Source organism: Notamacropus eugenii, chromosome 3, assembly GCF_028372415.1.
Source record: "Notamacropus eugenii isolate mMacEug1 chromosome 3, mMacEug1.pri_v2, whole genome shotgun sequence".
Classification (NCBI taxonomy): Eukaryota; Metazoa; Chordata; class Mammalia; order Diprotodontia; family Macropodidae; genus Notamacropus; species Notamacropus eugenii.
In genome coordinates this window covers 154,165,596-154,191,011 of record NC_092874.1, presented here as the reverse complement: position 1 = coordinate 154,191,011, position 25,416 = coordinate 154,165,596, and the positions used below count along the sequence as shown (strand labels likewise).

The window sequence follows — 25,416 nt, the reverse complement described above, 5'->3', positions numbered from 1 at the left end:
TCCAGAGGAGATGTGTTTCTTGCAGTTATGTATTTTTCCGTTTTGCCTCTCTTTTGATTTTACTGATATTTCTTCTGTATCATTTGAATTTTTAGTTTTAGTACTTCTTTTTCATAGTATTCAATGATCTTTAAGCTTTCTTAATTTCTGTTCCAGGTCTCCGTTATCTCTTTCTTTATTGCTTTTATTAGAGAATTTACATTCTTTTTACATCATCTCTTTTCCCTTCACAGAAATATTACTTCTAATTCTGTTATGTTGTCTTCAAAAAATTTGGATTTCTCTCCTCACTCTAAGTCCATTAGACAATTACCAGGTTAACGTACACAGCCATAGAAAAGCAGTTGAGTATGAGTTTTTTAAAATTAATGCCAATCTTTCATACCATCAGCCACAGATTTCTTTATTTTAAACTTGCTGATCAACTTTCATTTACAATATATGTGGCAAACAAAACAAAACAAAACAGAAAGATAGTTAACACACAATATCTGCCACATTTCCACTTACCTCTATTTTTGACCTGGTTTTTCTATGTTATGAGATGTGTAACAATTTCCTTAATTTTCTTACATTTATAATATAATTAATGACAACAATTTAAATTTTCCTGCTTCAGTGCCAGGCTAAAATTACTTCAAATGACAAATTATTTTATTGTCCTTTGCTGCCAATGTTAGTGACACAATCCAGCAGAATAATAAAAAGTTGTTGAGAGGTGAACTGTAGTTAATGTCATCTCCCACCTTCAATTCTAAAACAGGCTTTCTTAAATCAGTATATTCACCATTTACATTTCTCAAAAATACTTCCATTCTGAAATAAAAAGTTTTGTTTTTTGAGATATAAGTTTCACTTTTACCCCCAACAGAACTCAAGCTGTACTTTTTTTTCTCAAAATATATTCTGTGCAAAATGTAAGTTCTGTGTAGGTTTGTACCTTATTTTTGAAAAGTTGTTTATAAAATATAATTCCTAAAAACAACTCCAACAGGAGACAACAGAGGAAGAAGCAACATATCAGACATAGCCTAATTTATCACATAATAAACTAAATATGTTCTTAAAGCTCCAGTAATACATTCCTTCAAAAAATCAGAATGCACTTTGGTCATTATTAAACTTATTAGTACACAGGCAAATTTTTAAAAATGCTTACTTGTTACTTTACATAGAAGTAGTGTATACCTCACATTTGAGGTTCAATGACCCCAAACCTACTGTGATTGTATGGAATGATAAGAACAAAGGGCTGTCTACATGATCCTATTCTTTACACATACCTGATCTGAAGTTATGATTTGGGTGAACACTGAACTAAATATGCCAGTCCCCAATGAGCCATTTATAAATTACAATGCTTAATTTCCTAAAAATTGTAAGGGTTTGAATATATTTAACATGATGGACTTGGCTCAAACAGGATTTTTACTTGTTTCAAACAATTCCTAGTTTGGGGCAAACATCCAATTTTCAGAAAATTCATTAGTCATAATTGATTATACAAATACAACAACTTTAAATCAAGATTCAACAAGATACCTTCAAGTTAACTCTATATGTCTAATATGCCAATAAGATAAAGTACTCAATTTGACATCTGTGGAGAAATCAGTTTTCTAGAAAAATTATACTTCTATATAGCCCTTATTACCAATGAGAAAGGAGGTGTATATCTAGCATGAAATTTACAGAATAAAGAGCTTGTAAAAACTGTATTTTTTGAAAAATTTTTACACGGTTCTACGAACAGGTGTGTGTGTATGTGTGTGTGTGTGTGTGTGTGTGTGTGTGTGTATACATATATTTCTTTTATGGGTATTTGTACTTAGATTATTCACTTGAGTGTGGTATAAATGGCATATGCTATAGTGTACCATGGGGGAAAAAAATCTATTTTACTTGAGTAAACATAAGGTACTTAGTAAAATCAAGAGGCACTTCACTTGTGAGATGAGCATAAATACCTCACTCAAAAGGATACCATAGCATGCCCCAGTACACTATAGCATATTCCATATAAAGACACACATTAAAAGTAATCATTTTAAAAGTGCACATTTTGAGCATGCACAGTTGGAGATGTGCAAACAGCCCAGTGTTTTAAATAAATACAATTATTACTAATTAATTTTTATCAAAATACCTTATGGCATTGTAACCATTTACAATTATTGCTCTACTAAGAGTTTTATCATCAAAGAGCACTTGTTGACCTTTTTTATATGATACCGTATTAATTTATTAATACTGAAGGGTGCTTAAACTGCAGCTTAATCAGTTTAGATCCTGGAATTGTTCCAAATGTAAAATACAGAGAAAACTCTGATTGGATATCGAAAGTGTTCTAACACAGAAAATAAATCATTTGACTATTTCTGTCAACCCACAGTTGGTTCTTGTTCAGAACAATTAAGTCTATTCTGAATGTATCAGAATGCTGGGTGTATTCAGTTTGTGCCTACAGAAACATTATAAACTGTTTAACCTAAAGAATTTTTTTCTAAAGTAAGGCAAGTTTGCTCTACCTCTGAGGAAACAATTCTCAGCAATGACTTCTATACTCTGGATTCATTAAGTTAGCAACTGACAATGAACTATTACCAGGATCTCAAGTATATGGATATCAGTTTTTATCACCCTTTCAATAACTAGGTATATCAATGTTTGAAAATAAAATATAAAGACTAACGTGTAAAAACAGTGAAAAGGTAAAAATAAATATAACAATTGCACAAGACAGTCAGATGTAAACACTTCAATTTTCTAAGCTACATCCTTTAAGGAGACTGTAGCTTGTGAAGCACAGATTCAGTGACTGCTTTTAGACAGCTTAGTCAGTTCTCTTGTTTCAGAAAACAGGACGAGGCCTTTTCTCAACATTGTCATGATTTGATCTTCCAAAGCTAAAGAGAAAACAATACAGTGTCAGAAACCATTTAAGTTATAAAGCCAGACTTACAGAATAACATTAGTCACACCCTTTTCTAACATTCTCCATCCTCACTTCTCTAGGTCATACAATCATTTTGAGGGGCTTTGGAAGGGAGGCAATTGGGGTTAAGAGATTTGCTCAGGGTCACACAGCTAGTAAGTGTTTGAGGCCACATTTGAACTCAGGTCCTCCTGACTTCAGGGCCACTGCACCACCTAGCTGTCCCCCCTACTTTTGAGCTATTTTTAAAAGAAAACAAAACAATAAGAAGTTTCTTTATGTCTTTTAACAAAAAGGTATAGGAATTTGTAATAAGTACACGATTGCATTATGCATTCTCTATGATGAGATAGTGGGGCATAGTGGACAAAGACCTCAAAATCGTTAGACCGGGTTTGAATCCTAGCTCTGGCATCTACTAGCTCGGTAACTTTACACAGGTTTCAAACTCTAAGTACCCTAAAAGAACTCTCTAATACTATACAGATCATGGAAGAGTTCTAGATATGGATTGATAGAGATAGTTTCCTCATTAAAAGTCCTGTACACCAGTGAAATCACAAGTATGTCAAAAAAACAAATTCTCTAAAAAGGTTGCAAATATTCTGGAGAATTTAAAAGTATAATATAGTCTCAGTCAAAAAAACTGGAGAGGAGGGAGTGTTACAAGAGTATACTTTATAAAAAATTCTCCAAATTATCAGTTCCTATAGGGTTATATAGAATGCATATCATTCCTAGAAATTAAATGTACAATTTCTTCTCTACTCCTATAAGAGCACAAAAAAGTCTCCACTGCACTAGATATATGTATAAAATTTAGAAAAGAGTGCTGGAAGCTAAATAAATGTCACAATATTCATTTTAGTACTAAAGAAAGAGAATGTTTAGCAAGCTTTCACCTTTAAATTAAATCCAAGTAAGTCACTGATAACACCAGAAACAGCAGACAATATGACAACCTGGGTAATATTGTAAAGCAGCGGATTCATTGTAAGCCCATATAACCTGAAGGGGCTGTCCAATTCCTAGTAATAAAGAAAAAGAAATCATTAGAAATAAAATCATCATAACAAAGTGAAAATATCACAAGCTTAGAATTCATTAGGTTCTAAAGGAATAACATGACAGCCAGAGCTGGAAGGGGCTGTAAGAATCATCTTCATTTTACAGAGACAGACCAAGTTATATAGAGTTTACAGAGAGGCCTGTCTGAGGTTACTTGGTTAGATTTTGAACCTAGTCCTCCAATTCAAATCTAGTTCTCTTTACATACTGCCGATGTTGAACAACTTCAGGGAAAAAGACACTGAAATACTTTAACAGTCAATGCTTAAAAGAATCAACACCTGCTACTGTGTATATATTTAGAGATTATTAAAACAGCTAAAGTTAAAACAAGGAACTGTAGTTGTCATTTTGTTTCTCTATTAATTTTTACATTAGATTTATTTGTGGAAGAGCTTTTTATATAAAATCAAAATTGTCAATTTCATCTTATGTAATCCTCTTTAATATTTGTTTAACTTTAACCCTTCTTTTATCTAAAGGTATGAAAGATAACTTCTTCCTTGCTCCTCTACTTTGTTTATGATGTGATCTTTTTAATCGGATCTTTGTTTATTCATTTGGAGAACACCCTGGCATATGCTGTGAAGTATTAGTTTTAATTTAATGTCTATCCAATTGCTATATGGTTTCCCTTGGAGTTTCGGTCAAATAATGAATCCTTCCCTCCCAGTCTGGTATTATTTTTGTTTGCGTCTGTTTGCTGGGTATCTACTCTACCGCACTGATCTTTTTATTTTTTAAAACAGTTCAAAATTGTTTTAATGACAACTGCTTTGTAGCACAGTTCTGAGACTTTGTTTCCCATTCTTTTTTCACTATTAACCATTACATCCTGCCTATGTACTATTTGGATGACCCAGGAGGAGAAGTGAGGCTGGTGACCTGCACAGCCCTCTCTCACTCAAAACAAAGTCAAGTGCAAGTCACGTCATCATTTCTCTGATGGCATGTTCTTCTTCAGCAATGAAGAAAGAACACAATAATGTGCTATTTTTTTCTAGCTCTATAAAACATTGTTTTGGGAATCTGACTTGTGCAGTACAGATTAAGTTATTTAATTTACATAGCATTATGATTTTCATTATATTAGCTTAACCTACCCATAGGTAATTAATACCCAGCTACAGTAAGTCCATCTTTATTTTACAAAGGGACTATGAATCCTGGAAGAAAATATGACTTCTGTATTTATTCTGAACAGAATTTTTCTTTCTCATTAGTCTGGATGGGTTTTGTTGACAATAAACAGAAATGCTGATGATTTAGGTGATTTATCTTATATCCTGCAGCTTTCTGGAGGTATTATTTTCATTAGTTTTTAGTTGATTCCCTAAGGTTTTCTAAGTATGCCATTAAATCATCAGCAAAAAGGGATAATTTTATTTTCTCTTTGCCTGTACTTATATCTAGCTAGCATTTATATAGCACTTTAACATATTCTCTCATTCGATATAATAATCCTGTAAGACAGGTGCTCTTATTATCCCTATATTAGAGATAAAGCAATTAAAGCTGAGAGCTGCAGTGACTTGCCCAGCATCACACAGCTTCTAAGTGTCTGAGGAATTCAAACCTCTACTCACTGCACAACCCACCTGCCTCCAACTCCTTCCATTTCATTTTCTGCATCATGTTAAACAGAGGTACACCTCTGCTTCCCCTTCACTTGTTCTCTGATCTTACTGGAAAGGCCTCTACCTTTTCTCTTTAGATAGAAGCACTATTGACTATCTTGTTAAGATTCTTAGTGTTTTGTTTTTTATACAAATCATTTTTGGATTTGGTCAAAAGCTTTTTCAGCAATTACTAATATAATTATACGGTTTGCATTACTTATATTATTAATATGGCTTATTATATTTGTGGTCTTCCTTATGTTGAACCAACTTCGCATTTCTAGCATGAACTCAACGTGTTCATACAGTATAATCTTTCTAATATATTGTTTCAGTCTATTTGAAAACACTTGATGTAAAAATTTTGAACATCAACAATTAAAGACATTGGTCTCTAGTTTTGTTTTGTCTTTCCCTGGCTTTTAGCTGTCAAGACCATTTGTAACAAATAAAGACTAGGAGGGTTTCTTCTTATTTCAAATAGTTTATGTTGAACTAATTGTTCTTTGAATGTTTGATATGTTACTTCTGAATCCATCTGATACAAGTTTTTTTTTTTCTCCTCCACTATGGTAGTAGTCTTTTACGGTTTTTGTTCAACTTCTTTTTCTGATAAAAGGTTATTTAAATAGCAAATTTCTTCTTTTCGTATTTTATATTTTTGTAAAAATTCATCTATTTTCTATTATGAATTTTGTTAGTTTTTAATTGAGCAACATGGATTTCTCTTAATTTCCTTTATTTCCTCTTCAATTGTTCTAAATTTTTTGTATTGAACAATTTTGTTTTCCCTTCTCTTAGATTATTACACTGGTTTTTAAAAGCCTTATCAATTCAATGGTCTTTTGCTTTCAATTTTATTAATTTCCTCTTTAACTTTCAGAACTTCTAGTTTGTCATTTGGCTGAGGATTTCTGCTTTGTTATTTTTCAAGTTTTAAGTTTATTTTTAAGTTTCAAGTTTTAAGCATTCCCAATTAATTTACTTGTTTTTCCCATAAGTTTTATGATTCTCATGATTATTTTTGAGATTTTCTATTACTTCTACTAATTTTTTTCTCTGAACTACCAGTTCTTTAGAATTGTTATTTAGTTTCAAAATAATTTATAATTTAAAAGGGTCCTTATTGGATATAATTTAATTTGCAATAGGATTATTAAATGATGTGTAGAGGAGCTACATGCAGCTGAAATGTAAAACTTTTTATTCATTTAATAATCACCAGAGTTCTATCATTTCTATACACATCTTTTGGGTGGACTGCACTATGTCTGAAAGGGATTTGTTAAGGTTCTCCTAATACAACTTTACTATTTTCCCTTCCAATTCAAATAAATTTTTTTTTATTTTCAAAAAATACATATTTCTTTTTAATGTTTTTCCTTTAAAATCTAGTTCCAGTTTCTTCCTCTTTCCTACTCCTCCCTCACCCACTAAGAAGGCAAGCAATAGGATTTCAATTATACATGTGAAATTATGCAAAACAAATTTCTGTATTAGCCATATGGCCAAAAAGAAAACAAAAGAAAATTGTACTTCAATTTACACTCAAGAATTCATCTGTTCTCAGATCTCTGCAGGCAGACAGCATTTTTTTCATCATATGTCCTTTGGAACTGTCTTGGATAGTTTTATTAATCAGGGTAGTCAAGTCTTTCACAGTTGATTGTCATTACAACATTGCTGTAACTGTGCACAATGATGTTTTAGTTCTTCTCACTTCACTTTTCAGTATACACTTAACAGCTATATGATTGGGTCAATGAGTATGCACAGTTTTATGGTCCCTTGGGCATAGTTCCAAATTGTTTTCCAGAATGGCCACACTAGTACAACTCCACCAACACTCTATCAGTGTAACTGTTTTCTCCTATCCTCTCTAGCATTTGTCTTTCTGATAGGTGTGAGGTAGTATCTCAGAGCTGTTTAAATTTGCATTTTTTATATGACTACAGATAGCTTTAATTATTTCTTTTGAAAACTGGCTGTTCATGCCTCTTTTACCAAGCTGTTGATTCTCTTTTCATAATTTTTTTGTGTGGGACTACATTACAACATGAGGAAGTGAGGGTGGTAGGAGGATAAAGAAGGTGTCAAATCAAGGGCTAGCAATGAAGGGAAGGTGACTCCAGTGGTCTTAGAAAGAGGGGGGAGTGGGCAACGAGGAGAGGAAAAGGAAGGAAGTCTTGCTTCTGTCATGAGAAGGTGTTCTACTGATCAATGCTCCTATGGGTTTAGAGAGGTCTGTGAAGGGAAATGGACACCTTGTGCTGAGGGTGGCCTGGGGTGTGTGTGTGTGTTCATCCTTCGTTGCTGAAGAAGACCATGCCACCAGAGAAATGATGACATGACTTGCACTTGACTTTGTTTTGAGTGAGGAAGGGCTGTGCAAGGTCACCAGCCTCACTTCTCTTCCAGAGCCTTCTGAATCCAGTGACCAGATATTCATCAGGATGACTTCTCTTCCAGAGCCATCTGAATCCAGTGACCAGATATTCATCAGGATGACTGGAGATGACCCAGGATGAGGCAATTGGGGTTAAGTGATTTGCCCAAGGACACAAAGCTAGTGAGTGTCAAGTGTCTGAGGTGAGATTTGAACTCTGGTCCTTCTGACTCCTGCACTGGTGCTCTATCCACTGTACAACCTAGCTGCCCCATGGCCTGGGGTATTTGAAGCTGAAAAGTCTACTCCTCTTACTTCAGGAGATGAGGAAGTAGGAACTCCTGTGGGCATGAGAGAGCATGGACCCAGAGAGTATATTCTGAAGTAAATCAGAAGAAAAGGATAACTAGGAGAGCATATGAATCAGTGAGAACCTGCATAATCAGGGATGTGTTGGGAAAGGATCCTATCATATAATAGTGTATTCTCTGACATGCAATAACTGGTGCCATTCTGGAAGTAAGGTACTACTATAAAAGGGGAATCCACGGGGCAAGTCCTACAGGATGGTGGCAGAAAATGTCTAGAGGGGAAAGGGGTACAAAAATGAAATTTAAATAAGTAATGAATAAAACTAGTTGAAACGAAAGGGGAATCTACTAGATGACATGAGAGGGAAAGATTATTTAACCAGATAAAAGCATGAGAGAAAAAGGAACTAATCAGTAAAACCCTAAAATGAAAAGGGTAAGAAATAAAGAAGAAGGGATCAAAGGTGATGGGAAGATAGCCAGTGGAAATAGGGTTACCTTAAAAAAAAGATTGAGGTAAAATAAAAGAACATAATATAGTGTTTACAGCAGAAGGAGGATACTAAAAATTGAACTATTAACTATAACTTTAAATGTCAATGGATTAAACAACTCAATGAAGTGGAAAAAAACTGACAAACTGGAATAAAAAAACTATAATCTGTTGCTTATAAGAAACATGTTTAAAAAACAAAAACATAAAACTGAGCAATGGGGAAAAAATTACTAGGCATTAAGTGAATTAAAAAGCAAAAGACACAATCATGCTATCTGACAAAGTGAAAAAAATAGAAAGGTGTACACAAAAAAACTATGTTATGCTGAAAGGAATCATAGACAAAAATCAATTATCAATAACGAAATAATTAGATTGACTTTGTATCATTTTTCACTTGAGCCTATTCACAGTTAGTTGATTTTTGTTCTGTAACTGGTTGCTTAAGTCATGGTTCTTTGTTTCTGAACTTAGTTCAGGATTAAGCTAGTTTGTAAAGAGTTAAGTTTGGAATTCCAGTTCTCTTATTAATCACTGTTCTATTCTTCTGTTCAGGCAATCTGTTATCCTTGAAGAATGCAGGTCTGGTCTAGTAAATTATCACCAAGCTATCTTTCAGAGATGTTTGGTTTGTTAGTCTGGTCCACTTTTCTGACCTTACAAGTATACTCAAACAATGAACATTTCTTAGTCTCAGGGGAATCAGGGGGTTGTTGATAGCCCCCCACTTACTCCCAAACAATTATATTGTCCCCCATGCCTCAGCTCTGTAACCAATCATAATTGTTCCCTGATTATGGCATCTTTTTCTTTGTTCTGTACTCCTCAAAACCATAAAAAAGAGCTGCCCCTCTCATTCAGGTTCTTAGCTGGGGAAGCTGAGATCTTATTTATTGGTAAATTCACACTTTACTAATAAACTGATCATGCTGGAATTTTGTGCCACAATCCACCTTAATTTTAACTGTTACAGTAACAAACTTATATGATCTAAATGGAAATAAAAAAATTTCATAAAGGAATCTCATATAGGAAACATCTGAGCTTTAAAAAGACATGGACGGTAACACAATAGTAATAGGAGATTTCAATAGCTCTCTTTGTTTTGGATAAAACTAACAGATAAAGAGAAAATACAGAACTGAAAAAGAAAATCTGCTGTTGAAACTAGAGTCAAAAAATTTATGGCATCTTCTAAGTGGGATAGCAAAAAATATACATATTTCTCAGCACCATGAGGGACTTTTACAAAAACTAACCATATGCTAGAACATAAAGATATCAGAAGCAAATATAAAAATGCAGAAATGGTTAATATATCCTTTATAGAACACAACACATTAAAAACAGTAATTGGTTCATGAAGCAGAAACAAAAGATACAGACCCAAATCAAGATTAAACAATGAAATCTTAACTAATGAGTAGGTCAAAGAACAAGTCGTACACATGATTAATGACTGTGTAAAATAAATGATAATGATGAAACCACATACCACAATTTCTAGGATGCAGTTAAGGTAACCCTCAAGGGAAAAGAAATCATACCTTAGAAACATACGTTAATAAAACAAACAAGAGGATTCATAAATTGAATACACATTTTTAAAAACTGGAAAACCAACAAATAAACCTAAAATAAGCCCCAGAGGAGGGATAAATTAAAAATAAGAAAACTCATAAGAAGTGAAAAAAAAATTAAAAGTTCATTCTTTGAAAAGATTAATAAAATTCATAAATCCTTACCTAATCTGGTTAAAAAGAAGGGAGCAGAAAATAACATCAATAAAATAGCAAATGAGTTAGATGATATGACAGCAAAACCAGAAAAAATAAAAAGAATAATCAGAACATATTATACACAGTCATATGCTAACAAAACTGAGAATATTAAAAAAAAAACCAAAACAGAAGAATTCCTTCAAAAATATAAAAATACCCAAAGAATCAGAGGACCAGAAAAATATCTTAAATTATCCAAACTCAGAAAAGGAAATAGTAATGGAATGATCAAAGAAAAATATCTCCCAGTCCTGATGGATTCATAGGAGGATTATCTCAAAGTTTTAAAAGAATGGTTAGCATCTACACTTCACCAGTTTCAAAAATTGAAAAAGAAAGCGCTTTAGTAGAGACAAATAGAGTACTAATATGAAAGCCAGGAACATTTAAAGCAGAAAAAAAATTAAAGCTCAAAATCATTTATGTACACTGACTCAATTTTAAATAAAATTCTGTCAGACTTCAATGATTTATCGAGGAAATCATTCATAATGACGAAGTGGAAGTTATACCATTATGCAAGCATAATTAATCACAATAAAAACCAAAACATCAAAAACTACATGATTACCTCAACAGACGCAGAAAAGGCATTTGACAAAGTACATGACTTCTTTTATACTAAACAACTTACAAAGTATAATCATAAAGGAACCTTTTGTTGACACAATTAAAAAGCATCTACCTAAAATCAAAAATAAGCATCAGAAGAAATGGGGACACACTAGAATGTGTTCTAATAAATATGGTAATCAAGTAAGAATAACTACTCTCCCTACTATTATTTTTATATGGTTCCAGAAATATTAGTAACAGCAATAAGACAAGAGAAAGAAATTAAAGATCCCTATTCACTGATGACATATATATACAATCACTTACTTGGAAAATCCTAGGCAATCAGTAAAGATAGTAAATTGAGACAATTTATATCTTTAAGCAAAATGGCAGGCTCCAAAATAAACCTCAAATGTCACCAACATTTTCATATAATAATAACAGAAGAAGCAATAATAGAGAAATTCCATTCCAAATAACAACCAAATGCATAAAATATCTGGGAATCAACCTCCCAAAGCACACCAAAGACTTGTATGGATTCAAGTACAAAGTGCTCCTTAAAGAAATAAAGAGCAATTTAAATAGGTAGAAGAATATTCAACGTTCATGGCTAGGCCTTGTCAATATAATAAAAATTATACTACTAAAATTAATGTACACTTTTAATGCTATACTATATCAACAAGATATTTTATAGAACTTCATAAAATAATAAAATTCATTTTGAAAAGCAAAAAATCTAGAGTAGATTATCAAGAGAAATAATTAAAGTAGGGATGAAGAGGGAAAGTACTTTCAAACTACATTATAAAGCAGCAATCATCAAAACCATCTGGTATTGATTAAAATATGGAGATAACTCAATAGAACAGTATTTGTTCTGATAAGGTGGAAAACACAAATACCTAGGTTAAAATTCCTAATCAGATTTTAAAAACTTCTGGGAAAACAATTTGGCAGAAAGGAGGTTTAGGACAATACCATACACCATATTCCACAATAGATTCTAAATAGATATGCAATGTAAATAGCACAAAGAAAAAACCTACAAGAGAAACAGCACAGCTAGGGATAGGAGTTGTACTGTTAATGAAACAAGACAGAGGAGATTTCAAAAGATAAAATGGATAACTTGGATTACTTAAAACTTTTGCACAGACAGAATTAACACATCTAGTACAGGAAGTATTTACAATAACATGAAAGAAGGCTCTAAATTACCATACAAAGGCAAATCAAGATAACCGTGAGGTTCTACCTCACTCTGAAAATTGGCAAAAATAACAAAAAATGGTAACAGCCAATGATGAAAGGGTTTTGGAAGAGTAGCCACTACTACTACTATTGTTAGCGGAACTGTGAAATGGTATAATTATTTTGAAATGCAATTTGGAATTGGGCAAATGAAGTGAGTAAAATGATTATATTCCTTGATCTATAGACCCTATTACTGTACTTAAAACCCAAAGAAGACATTTAGCAGAAGAAAGTTCCCATACATACTAAAATATTTAGAAGTAATACTTTTTGTAACAGTTCAGAATTGTAAACAAAAGTAGATGCCAATCAACCGGGGAATGGCTAAACAAATTGTTTCATGTATGTAATGGAATATTACTGTGCTGTAAGAAATCATGTATGTGATGAATACAAAGAAGCATGGAAAGATCTATGGAAACTGGTGCAAAGGGAAGTAAGTAGAGTAAAACAGTAAATTACAACACTATAAATGGAAAAACAATGACATCAAAAAATATCAAAAGTAAATGTAACAAAATGTAACAAAAATGTAACAAAATTAAACAGACCTCAAATAAAGAAATATGAAAGAATGCCCCAAACCTTCCCCTTTGTGGAGGGAGGAGGTCAACAGATATTACACATTGCACATGGTTTTGGACTTTTTTTCAATGTTTTGATCAGTTGTGCTGATTTTTTTCCTTTCTGAAAAATACTATTTGTTTTATAGGCTGGCTCTCTAGGAAGAAGAGGCAGAGGGAGAGGGATACTTGGAATAACTGTAAGAAACTTAAAATATCAATGAAAACATTTAAAAAGAAAACATAACCCAGAAAATAAGGACACTTTTGTTGTGTCTCCTTCAGTTACTAAAATTCTGCCACCATGATCCTGTTTTGTTTCATTCTTTCTTCAGTAAAATATCTGTGAAAATATACACTTATAGAGATATACCTGCATCACTTCATATAGGCCCTTCCATATTTTCTTTATGCTTCAAATTAAAAGTTTAAAATTATGTTAATGTATAAATTTAGTTAAGCATTATTCAATATTTTGCTATTATAGCTTAGTGGTTTTTCTTTTAACAACAAAAAAGTTACCTTATGACATTTTTGACACACAATGTGAGCAATAAAATTGTTGGGTCAGAAGGTATGATCAGTCTGGGGATCCTTTACTACATATATATATATATATATATATAAACTTTATAAAGTTTATATCACTCAAAGTCTACCAATGCCTGCTTGGCCAAAGCCCCAAGAACATGAAACTTTACAATTTCAAAAAAGATTTTCCATTACAGTGGGAAAAAAAATGTGGTGTTTTTTACAGTTGTCTTGATTTCACTCCTGTTATTATTATGGAACTTGAGCACTATTTCAAATAATTAACAGTTCATACTTCCTTCTTTGGTCCTGTTCTTTGATCACTGTTGCACTGGAGAGCAATTTTAGAATTATGTGTCTATTCCTTGTGGATTCTGGATGCTAGACCTATGATTTCATTGGGATAGAGAACTTCTCATGATCAGGAAACTTTCTTTACCAATATATAGTTGCTGCTATACCAATATATAGCTGCTGCAGGGCAGCAACTATTCTATAACTACAGAATTCTACAATATACAATCAACTATTCTTAGAGAGGTGTCTAGTATAGTCACATACAGCCAGTGTGTAAGTATTCCTGACGCCAAGTCCAACTGTCTTTTCCCTGAGCCACACTGACTTTATCCAATGAATTTACTGCAAGCAATCTTCCAATGTTTCTTTTCCTTTCATTCAGACATAATGTTTTTTGTTGTACGATTTCATCTCCAATGATTTCTTTCTTTTAGTTTGATAAAAAAGAATCCCTCTTTTCTAGTCAAAACAAATAAATTATTTCTTTTTATACAAGGCCTTTAATTTTCCACCCTCAAATTCAGATCCCTGCTCTGGTTAAGACTTTATTGTGGTGTGCTTCTAAACTCCAAAAAAGGTGGTATAGCGATACAGTTTTCTCAGATTTTATTTAGCAGTATTTGAAGACTAAGACTATCTCACTTTAGCCTTTGTATCTCAGTGCTTTGCACACACTGGGTACTAAACAAATATTTATCAAACTATTTGTCAACAAAATATTTCTCAAACTGGATTAATTCTATTCCTTAGCGAGTCTGTCAAATATTTAATAATCATTAGGTTCTTGATTCTCTTCCCTTGATCTATTTCTCTATTCTTTTCCCCCGACAGTCTTGAATCTCTGAATACTACACTATAATCTCCAAAGAAATGAAGCTGAAGATCACTCAAAGGGTAACTGGAGGAACACATGATGTGTACCAACAACTACAACACATTACACATGAAATCACATAAGAAAATGTGCCCAGAAAGAAAAAAAAATGAGCTAGTTACATAGTGAGAAAAAGAGAAAACCAAGTGAAGGCCCCAGGCTCCACTGTTATCCACAAACAGCAAGCATCAATGGAGGAAAAAACCCAACAAGAACACAAATCTCCTTGAAAGTTCCTGATACTTTTAAAATTTGTATGGAAAAATGGATATGACTTTCTCTAAATCTATGAAATAACTAATTTGTATGGAATTAAATATCAAAGTTAGTTTGGGAAGGAATTACTATTTTTAACCACAATTGTTTGAACTAACTGTAAGCAGAAAATGTTCTTCTATGACTTCTGTCAAACTGTCAAAACAATTTTGAAGCTGTCTTCATACATGTCTCCTCTATGTCTCTATAAGTTATATTTTATATACTCTATCATCATAATGAGTATTTCTCTATCATTTTGCTTATGATAAAGCTGAGGTTCAGGAAAGTTCAATAATCTGCAAATCTCCCGGTGGTCTTGGGCAAAGTGACACAAATATCTCACTCTTACTCAACACACTCTTTGCACTGCATTATTATATGTACTGTGATAACTACATATTCTTTTAAGCTGAAATTAATAATTCTAACCAATATGAAATGAAAAAAGCTTTTCAGATCAATACAGAATTTTCTTTATTTTCAACATCTAAGTTCAGATCTGAGCAATTATATATTTATAATAATGATAAACTATGACATAGGAGAGATGCCTCTAACAAGGCACACAAATTATATGATATGCTCAAAAATAAACTACAAATATTTTGAAGAATTTAAGGGCTATGAATCAAGATGAAAAGTGGAAGAAAACTAAACAAGATGTAAAGTAATGCCACCACATACAGATGTATGTTATATTCTAATTTCAATTTTATTCTTACCTTCAATAATTTAGTAGCAAGTTTCAAGACATTATTAACTAGTGTCAGTTCCTCCTTCTTATTAGGTTTCTTCTCCATTTTCAAGTACAGGTTTATCTAACAAAAAGGATCAATTAAAAACCACTTTACTTAACATTTTTTAAAAGATAAAATCATGAATTAACTTTAAAATGAGTCTACTTTAGTCACAGAACCATATAGTCAAAGAATAAATAAGGTTTTATAGGAACTAAAGTCAATAAACTAGTTTGGGTTTTCTGACTTAGCAATATGTTCTATGAATGTAGATACAAAATTCATCCTCAGTACCCCATCAAGAAGAAGTAGCCATTCTTTATGGTACAACATGGCAGAATGAACACAAGCTTAACAGTCAGAAGACCATGGATCTAGTACATGTTATACCATATACTAGTCATGTGACTTTGGGCAAACTGTTTAATCACTCTGAGCTTTGTATTTCTTTACCTATAAAATGAAGATAAAATGTTTGTGCTACCTAATACTGAGGGTAGTGGTGAGTATTAAATGAGATAATATATGTAAAAGTATCTGATAAACTTCATAAAGTATCATTCATATATAATAGATGTAACATTTAGATGAGCTTTTTAAGGTACAATTTTTTCCCGTCAAATTTTGTTTTCTATCACTCGTGAAAAGTTGACAAAAATTTACAAAAGGTTAACAGACACTAAACATAACCATCTAAAGCTGTCAGGCTTTAATATAAACAAGTTCCTGCTCAATAAAAACTCTTATCTGCTAAATGTACTTGTTCTACTCTTCTGCATAACACATGTGCCCCTGTAATCTCTAAACAAATGGAAACTAAGAAAAAAGATACAGCCTAAATAGAATAAACAATCAAGTGCTTTACCAAGTAACCAGAATGAAATAGTTCTATAGCATTAAAGGTGTTCGGAAAATAAATACATATAACCACTTCTATTACATATGTGCTTTGAAAAACCAGCAGTGACTAGTGAATTGTAGACATGAATTTATAACATCTACGTATTAAATAAGATGTCTCACCTGTTCAGTAAGTAATATTGAGGTATTGCTATATTTTTTGCTTGTTTCAGATCCAAGAGTAACAAATCGTAGAAGAAAAAGTGTTAAAGAGATACACCAGATCACTAGTTCCCAGTTGTAGTGACAATCAAGGAAGATCTCATGTACATGAAGCAACTAAAATCCACAGGCAAAAGAAAGATAGAATAATCAATTATGATTCAAATTAATATCATTTAATGAAAGGAAAATAATAAATTCCAGTTTAAAAGGAATGAGACACTACTTTCCATGTGAATGTTTATGCATAATCCCTGTATCTCTTTGCTAGTTATTAGTTTGCTGCAATTAAGTCTGGCTGCAAACTATTTCTTAAAAGATAGATTTGGCGTAAGGGGACCTGGGTTCAAATTCTGGCTCTGCAACTTACTAGCTGTATGATTGAGTAAGTCATTTCCCCTTTCTGGGCCTCAATTTCTTCATCTGTCAAATAAGGGAGTTGGACTAGATGATCTCTACGGTCCTCTTCCAGCTCTAAATCCTATGATCCTATGAACATTACAAAATTGTGTACATTATACACACAAGTTTTTTTTAAACATGCTTGCTATATTTAACATTCTATACCCACCAATTGTGGCATCTGTATATAAAATACTTAAATTTTAAATGGCTAATATAAACCATTGTGCTTATCAATAATTTATCTTCTCCAAAGTAGAAATAAGTATACAAAAACCTCATTAGAATGTTCTCTACTTCAGAATGAAGTCCTTTTGGACAAGGCTTAAAATAGATTTTATATTAAATTTTATTTCTCAGGCAAAATGTTAAATTGAAGTTTTAATGGATGTTAAAGAATTTTTTAAAAAACACTAATTTTACCATATTCTCTCACCTTGCTATTTTTAAAAAATGTTTTACAGGTGATGATAAATTATACCTCTGCACTTTCAAAAGAATTTAAATGAATGACAACTTCAATGACTTTCACTACATCTTTCATTATATTGGGTATCTATGAAAAAAATCACCATAATATAAAAAGGATATATTTCACTTACATAGTTCTTTACTGCAAAATAAGTGACTAGTGGTAGAAATAATATAGAGGTATAGAAATGCATTTATGAACAGTAGTTAAGAGGTGGCAGTTACACTATACTAAATACCATATAAAATAATATCACATCTATCACAGAACAACATATGCACCTTGAATTTAAGAGAAGTAGTTGACCTGTGCTTAGTATCAAGCAATATAACTTACACAGGAAAGAACAGATCCTTCTCAGGGGAAAAGGAAGGGGCAGGGAGAGAAGAGAGGTAGGAAGGGCCCTTCAATACATTAATTCATGTTACCTAAAACACATAATGAAGACATGCTGGAATTTTTTCATTTTTCCGTCGTATTTACTATTTTACCTAGAAAGTTTTCTGAAAGAGAATGCACTGATTCTTGATTGCATATAGTTATTTATACAGAAGAAAGTAACTCACCTGGGCACAGCAGATAAACACAACTGAAATAGTCAACAAAAATGCAGATGAAACTATCACATCAACTGATCTCTGAGGACCTCGACGCTGAAAGGAAGGAAAATGATATTTTAAAAATACATATACTCATTAACATTAGTTTTACACTGATTGTAGTTTACTGTGTTGTTCAAATGCTTCAATAAACATCAATTACTTAATGATGTTATTTTCTAGGGATATGTAACAGCACCAAAAAGTGGAGTTTATATAGTATGGGGTTCTTAGCATTCCTTTTAAACTTTAGTTGACATTGCTGAACAAAGGTTTCTGTTCTGATTATGCTGGGTAGAGCTATCAATCCTGTATACTTCCAGAAGTAATATATTCACCTGACTAGTAATACAACCCAAAAACTTTTTACTGATAGAAATGTGAATTTATAACCTAAGATTGGCTTAGTGAACATTAGGAGGTGAAATGGGGAAGAGCTTGTTGAAGCCTTGTCACCAAGTCATGCTTCTACAGCAACAAGGTGGAAACCACTTTGCAACATGCAATAGGGATGACTTAAGTTTGTATGAATACCCCCAACAAATTCAAACAAAGTCAGTGAGGTATTAGAGGTATAAATGAGGGTAGTATACTATATAACTGTTAGTCACAGCCAGTGATAGAAGGAAGTCTTTTTACCAGCAATTCCCTAAATCAAAAAAAAAAAAAAATCACAGATCCAGCAGATAGAGGTAAGAGAAAGACAAGTATAAGGCTAATGGTTTTATGCAGTTTACTGTGACCACAACACAGAAAGCAAGAGAATTCTAGGTATGTCCAACGACTTCTACTTGCTGGATCAGTTTTATTAAGAAAAATACTAGTAGTCTTTTAAGTTTTCAAGGATATTTTAAATAAATACGGAGATAGAAACTGGACCTGTGATTTCACTGGTATAGGCAAATCCTAGATAAGGAAACTTTCCTCTATCAATGCTAATTCTTCTCTGAAGCTTATAGCCTTAGAGTTGCCTGGAGTAGAGCTGTCTATTTAACAAAATAAAATACAATGAAATAGAGATAATATTACATTTTAAAATTAAGTCAATAAGCAGGCTCAGGGATATTTATGTATGGTATAGTACTTGTATTTGAGTGACACCACTGGCCTTTACAGGATGAGAGGTTGTGATTTCCCCGGAGTCACAAACTCAGTGTTAGTGATGGGATTAAATCTAGGTCTTTCTGACTTCCAGGACAGCTTTCTATCTACTATGCTATTTCTATGATAACCTTAGAATGGGTACTTTGCTCGTATTCGTCCTTTCTTGCCGAAGAAGACCATGCCATCCAAGAAATGATGACATGACTTGCACTTAAACCTACTACACTCTGAAACGGGGACTCCAAGGGGCCCCTGCCAAGGGCTCCTGGACCCCCTTAGCTTTAGAGTGATTATCAATAGTAACTGTTGCTGTTTCCCACCCAGCCTGATATCTTTGTTTTTCTTGATCTCATTAAAGGGGGCATGCCCTGGCTACTTCTTAAACAGGTCTATTCAATGAATGGGAGTTACCTTACCCTAAGTGAGTACCTGCAAAGACCTTGGCCAAAAAGGCCCAAGGTCTCCCAGTGCATCCTGGGCCATCTCCAGTCATCCTGAGGAATATCAGGATGGCTCTGGAGGAGAAGAGAGGCTAGTAACCTGAACAGCCCTCCTTCACTCAAAACAAAGGGTACTTTGCTATAGATAATTCAAATACCTCTCATTTTATCAGAAACTTAAGTAATTTTGGAAGAAATTTCTTAAAAGGGAGAAAAAGTGCATAAAAAAGGATTTAGGAATGCCAATTAGAACTCTAAATTGCCTACTTGTATAAAATAGTGAGACTTTAAAATAGTGAGTTGCTTAAAATAGCGAAATGATCCTGTAGTCACATACTTTTTATTGAGTCTTTTATAAGGAGTGGGCTCCCTCTGCTGGCTCATGATAGCTGTGCTATGAAGAAAAACATTTCTCTTTTTGGAAACCTAAGCAACTCATATAAACAAAAATAAATTAAGGTCTTTAAGATCTTATTGTCTGATGGATTGTGAGGCTCAAATAAGACAATATATGTGAAAGAATTTAAAAAGTTAAAACACAAACATACATTATTACAGTATATAATATAGTAATAATATTTAGCATGTAAGTATATAATGTTGTACTTTTTAGTTAGGCTTGAAATTCTAAGTATTACTAGCAAAAAATAATCCATGAATCAAATCTCTCTTTAGCTATCTGGACAGAGATACACAGAGGATATTATGACTAGTGGCATGCTCACATGGCAAATTATGGCATATACCTGGATATATATTAAGAGAATTGGAATCATAGATAGCCAGCTTGCAAAAATCATGTTATCACAGACACTATACCTTAAGGTAGGAACGAAGAGACAGCCACATTTTTATATTCTGCACTTTCTTCAGTCGGAAATGGGGAACTTCTGATTTTCGAGCCCTCCTAGCAGATGTTAAATGTCCAAAGAGTTTTGCAAAAAGTAGTCTCTACAAAACATTACCATGTTGTTTGTCAACCAAAATACCACAAGGAAAAATAAGAAGAATCAAAATATAGGCTATTAGTATTGTCTCCAATGATTAAGTACTATAATTCAACAAGACAAGAAAATAGCAATACATTACCGAAACCATGAGGATATGCCTTCCATTGGTGCAAATTGCAACTTCCTCATGCCTTTTAATCCTGTGATTTTATTCCCAATTTATCTATCCCACAGATTGTCCCTAGAAAACTTATCCAACATGCTGTAGTATCTATTGAAGTTCTTTTACTTTTCATGATAACCAGTAAGACACTTGAGCTGTCCAATCCTTGGCAATCCCTTGTTCACGCTCCTTTTCCAGACACATATTTTTGGTAATATAGTCATATATGCCACTTCCTCAGGATAAATCCTTTCTGGATATTTGCAATAGCTTCTTACAAATACTACATGCCTTTTGACTGTCCTTTGGGTCAGTCAAATTGGATTCTCCATAAGACTGTGATGTCCCAAATTTGGCAGACAGAGAATAGCACAAGGACACATTTGTGTTTTTTAAAAATGGGTTGTATAATACTATCATGAAGACCTGGATTTTTCCCTAATGTAAACTAATTTATTCTTTCTCTCCTATTCAATGCTGGTCCTAGCTCACCATCCTCAGTGTCTGTCCTAGATACAGATATTAGAGATGTATATCAATGTCAATGGACTACTAATTCAATGTGGCATAGTCTAGAAGGCAGCAGTTGTTTTTCATCCAATAGTTTTCCCTGTATGGATTGTAAAGGTTTATCTCAGGTATTTGTAGAACTCAATGAAAATGCTATGTCACATTTCTCAAGTCTGAGGCAACTAACACTTTAATCCATACACAGGAATATATGGAAGACCTCATTCATAGGTAATCCCTCTTTCATTTAGAAGCTGTACAGGGCAGGAACATTTTCCATGACACGGATGAATACCTTTGGCAGACATACATCTCCCTGTTTTGTTTTCAGAAAGACTGAGTGTCCCTATTGCCCAAGCTAGAAGTTCAGGGATTACACACAGGCCTAGTCCTACTCTGATCTGCATAGAACCTCTGACCTACTGGGCCAGTTCATTCCTCTTTGGACCAACTAGTACTCTTACTCACATGGGGGTTTCTCCATGTGAATGCTAAATTTGGTGTGAATACCCAATGAGCTTAGTCCACTGCAGCTCAGAACTCCTGAGTCCTACCAATCCACCAGGCTCAGCTTCCTGAAAGCTAGAATTACAGGTGTGTGACATTATACCTGCCTTTTATGCCTCACTTAACATTAGTAGAAGAGGGTCACTGGAGTTTTCCATGTGGTTGCAATTATTAAAGAATTATGTATTACCTTAACACAAAACCCATTCTTGGAGGATATGTATAAATAATTTTCATTGAGATTTTATGAAGAGAAAATCAGTGGATGGACTAATGGCTACTGTTTTCTTATTTGGCTTAGGGCAGTAATGTAATCCATTATTTTGTTACTTTCCCTTCCTCACATCTGATCCAACTGGTTTTTTTTTTTCAACTATGTCTTCTTTAGGGCCTACGTCCTCACATAGCACATTGGGGAAAGAGGTGTTAAGAGTCCAAATGTGCTGCTTCCATTGTTATTAATGCTAAAAAAAAAAAAATGTTCCATCTTTTGTCCATAAAGTATCCAATCAGTTTCATCTACGAATGTTCTCAAAGTGCCAAGGCTTAGTAGGGTCTCACACTAAGCATTCTGTAGCATTTAGAAAAAAATCTTCATTGCCTCTTTGCTATTTTATGAGGCCATATTGATAGTGATCTTCCACTGTCCCTCTCCATAATGTTTTTAAGTAAGTTTACATTCTAAGTAGTACTCTAATTGTAATAAAATAGACTAAAACATTTTACAAACAACATGGCATAGCAGGGTGGAAACTTGGCCCTGGAGTTGGGAAGATCTAGACTCGGGTCTTTATTCTGACAGCTGCTACATGACACTATGGGCAAGTTATTTAACCCTATAATTTAGGTAAGCATAGAGAAAAACTAGATTTCCAGTCTCCCTACTTCCCCTCACAACTGTATTCTTGTCCTCTCAAGTACCTAAGTCTCTTATTAGCTGCATATAAATTGCCTATCTGAATCAATAAAGGAAATTTCCATGCTGAAGAGAGTCAACAGCAATAAAATCAGAGATCTAGACCAAAAATTTTTATAAGTAAATTCATATATCAAACACTTTAAAAAGTCCTTCATTATTCCTTAAATGAGAAGCCTGTATCAGACTCACCTGTTTGTAAGTTCTTTCTGCTACACAGAGTAAAAAGAAGAAAATCCACACAAGAGATACACGAACTACAAAACTTATTAGAACCATAGAAAGAACCAAGATGTCTTCATTAGAACCAAATGCAATGATATAAAGTTCTGAAGCAGAATATGTTGTGAGCTGTTCCAAGTCTGTAGCTTGGGAAAGTCGGAAAACAAATGGAGTGAAACCCAGGACAAGGGAAATCACATTTGCAAAAATCTGGTATCCTATGCCTGGTATGTAGCTGTTGACCTACAAGGGGAAAAAGTAATATTATTTATATAAAAATGTTAGCTATGTCAAAATCACTTTATATTAGTAATTACTTTACTATGTTGTCAGACTATGATATATGTTGTAATATAATAATAAAGTTGTAATTTTTAAGTTTTTTAATTAGGTTCATTACGAGAAATAGAGTTGATTAAAAACAAAAATTGCTAGTATTTCTATTGCATCTTAAGGTTGTAAAGCATTTTCTAAATACCTCATTTTTAACTTCATTTTTATAGTATTCAAAATCATCTTCTCATGCCCTTTCCATTTTATGGTACTCAAAGGAATATGAATTCTTCAAAGGCCCTACATACCTAGCCTCACTATTCAGTGTGCAGTTGGCTACTTTCCTCCATAGGTCAATGTACTGGATAAAAACATATACTTATCCTCCTTGCTTCTTTCTCAATGTAACTACTCCCCTTCTAAGGCTCATTCCATACACCTATTCTGTCTAGATCTTTGTTGTAATCTATTGGTATCTTTTGCTGTAATCCACTGGGGGGCAGAGAGATGGCACAGTGGAAAAAAGTGCTGAGGTAGAATCAGAAAAGATTCATCTTCCTGAGTTCAAATCTGGCCTCAGGCATTTTCGAGCTGGGCAAGTCATCTAAGCCTGTTTGCCTCAGTATTCTCATCTGCAAAATGAGCTGGAGAAGGAAATAGCAAACCACTCCAGTACCTCTGCCAAGAAAACCCGAAAGGGAGTCAAAAAGAGTAAGACTGAAAAATCACTGAACAATAAAAACTGGCCTTCAGATTACTCTTCCTCCTTTCAGTACTTGGCTCAAAATCTTCCTCTCCGAATCCTGCCCTCACACTTGGGGACTTCAAAATACATACAAACATATATAAATTATACAACTTTTCTCTACTACCTTGCCATCCATATCATGTTCTTCAGCCATGGAGATCACACCTTGGATCTTATCATTACCCATAACTGTGCCACCTCCATGATTGTGAACTCTGAAACTCCTCTTGTTATTTTCTCAGTTCATCACCCCTACTATGGCCTCATTTTTTTCATTTGATATTCTTATACTACAGTTGACCAGGTGAACTAAAAATTGCCACCTCAGTCCTATTCATGCCCTGACAATTCTAAACCTTGGTTTACCAATCACTATTAGCTTTCTCTGTGAGGATTTTCATGGGAGAGAGCACAGTGCAATGGAAAGAACAGTTAATTTAGAGTCACAGGACATGAGTTGAAACCCCAGACGTGCAACTTACTACTTCTGGTATACTCTCCTTCTCTATAAACCCCTACTGCCTTCAGGATATTATACAAAGTCTTGTTTTGTGGAAGAGGAATGGTGATAGGGGGAGGTGTCTATACCCTTCACATTTCTGATTACCTCTAGAATCTGACTTGAAAGGAACAACACAGCACACCCCACAAAGTTTAGTTCAAGAATGATCTTCCTCCATTCCCTACCTGTTAATATTCTTCGTATTCATGTTACCATATATTTATTTATGTTTGACTATGTTGTATCTTCTCCTCCCCCAGAAAAATGTAAGCTTTTTAAGAAGAATGACTATCTTTTCTTGTGTTTGTATCTTAAGCACAGTGCCTAGCATATAGTCGGTATTTTATAAATATTTATTGAACTGAATGGAAATCCAAGAATATAGAGATTCCTTTGAGGTCCTCTCCTATCCACAGCAGTTAAATTCAATAACCATTTAAAATATCTTACTGGGTATTTACTATGTATATAACATAGTATAAGGTGCTGTGGGTACAAGGAGCTAAAAAATGGTAGATTTTCTCCAGGAGCTAACATCAATTTGATGATTAACTCATTAAATTAGCTTGAAGGATACTTTTATAAATATCACTAAAGTACTTCTCCTTAAAGTATCCAATGCCCTATTTGGGAAACTTTCAAATATTTGTCTCCTTATATAGTAAGACTCCTTAAATACTAAAGTCCAATTATGAGATGGTAAAACATATTAATGAAAGAATAAAAGCTGGGATAAAGTAGACTGAAAGGAGGTAAAAAAGTAAGTAAGGAGGGGTTAAACACTAGTCAATTTTGCAAAATCAGATGAGAATAGGCAAAGTATTCTAATATTCTAAGTATTCCAAAGCAAGTAATTCTAATCCCTATTCCAC

At 33.5% G+C, this 25,416-nt stretch overlaps 1 protein-coding gene across 5 annotated transcripts in view; it reads right to left on the bottom strand.

The window, feature by feature from the left end:
* Positions 1-377: 377 nt before the first annotated feature.
* The window catches only part of PHTF2 (putative homeodomain transcription factor 2), a 187,414-nt gene continuing 162,375 nt past the window's right edge, over positions 378-25,416 (bottom strand). For 4 of the 5 annotated variants that reach the window (XM_072653176.1, XM_072653180.1, XM_072653177.1 and 1 more), the window contains 7 exons: positions 22,992-23,264; positions 20,573-20,704; positions 18,177-18,263; positions 16,698-16,853; positions 15,660-15,755; positions 3,838-3,963; positions 378-2,906 (listed from right to left, as the gene is read on the bottom strand). In XM_072653176.1, the coding sequence (XP_072509277.1) occupies positions 2,886-2,906; positions 3,838-3,963; positions 15,660-15,755; positions 16,698-16,853; positions 18,177-18,263; positions 20,573-20,704; positions 22,992-23,264 (891 nt within the window). In that variant the 3' untranslated portion in view covers positions 378-2,885. Of the gene's footprint in view, positions 2,907-3,837; positions 3,964-15,659; positions 15,756-16,697; positions 16,854-17,106; positions 17,226-18,176; positions 18,264-20,572; positions 20,705-22,991; positions 23,265-25,416 lie in introns of those variants that run through there. The other variant, XM_072653181.1, reaches the window with a different exon arrangement.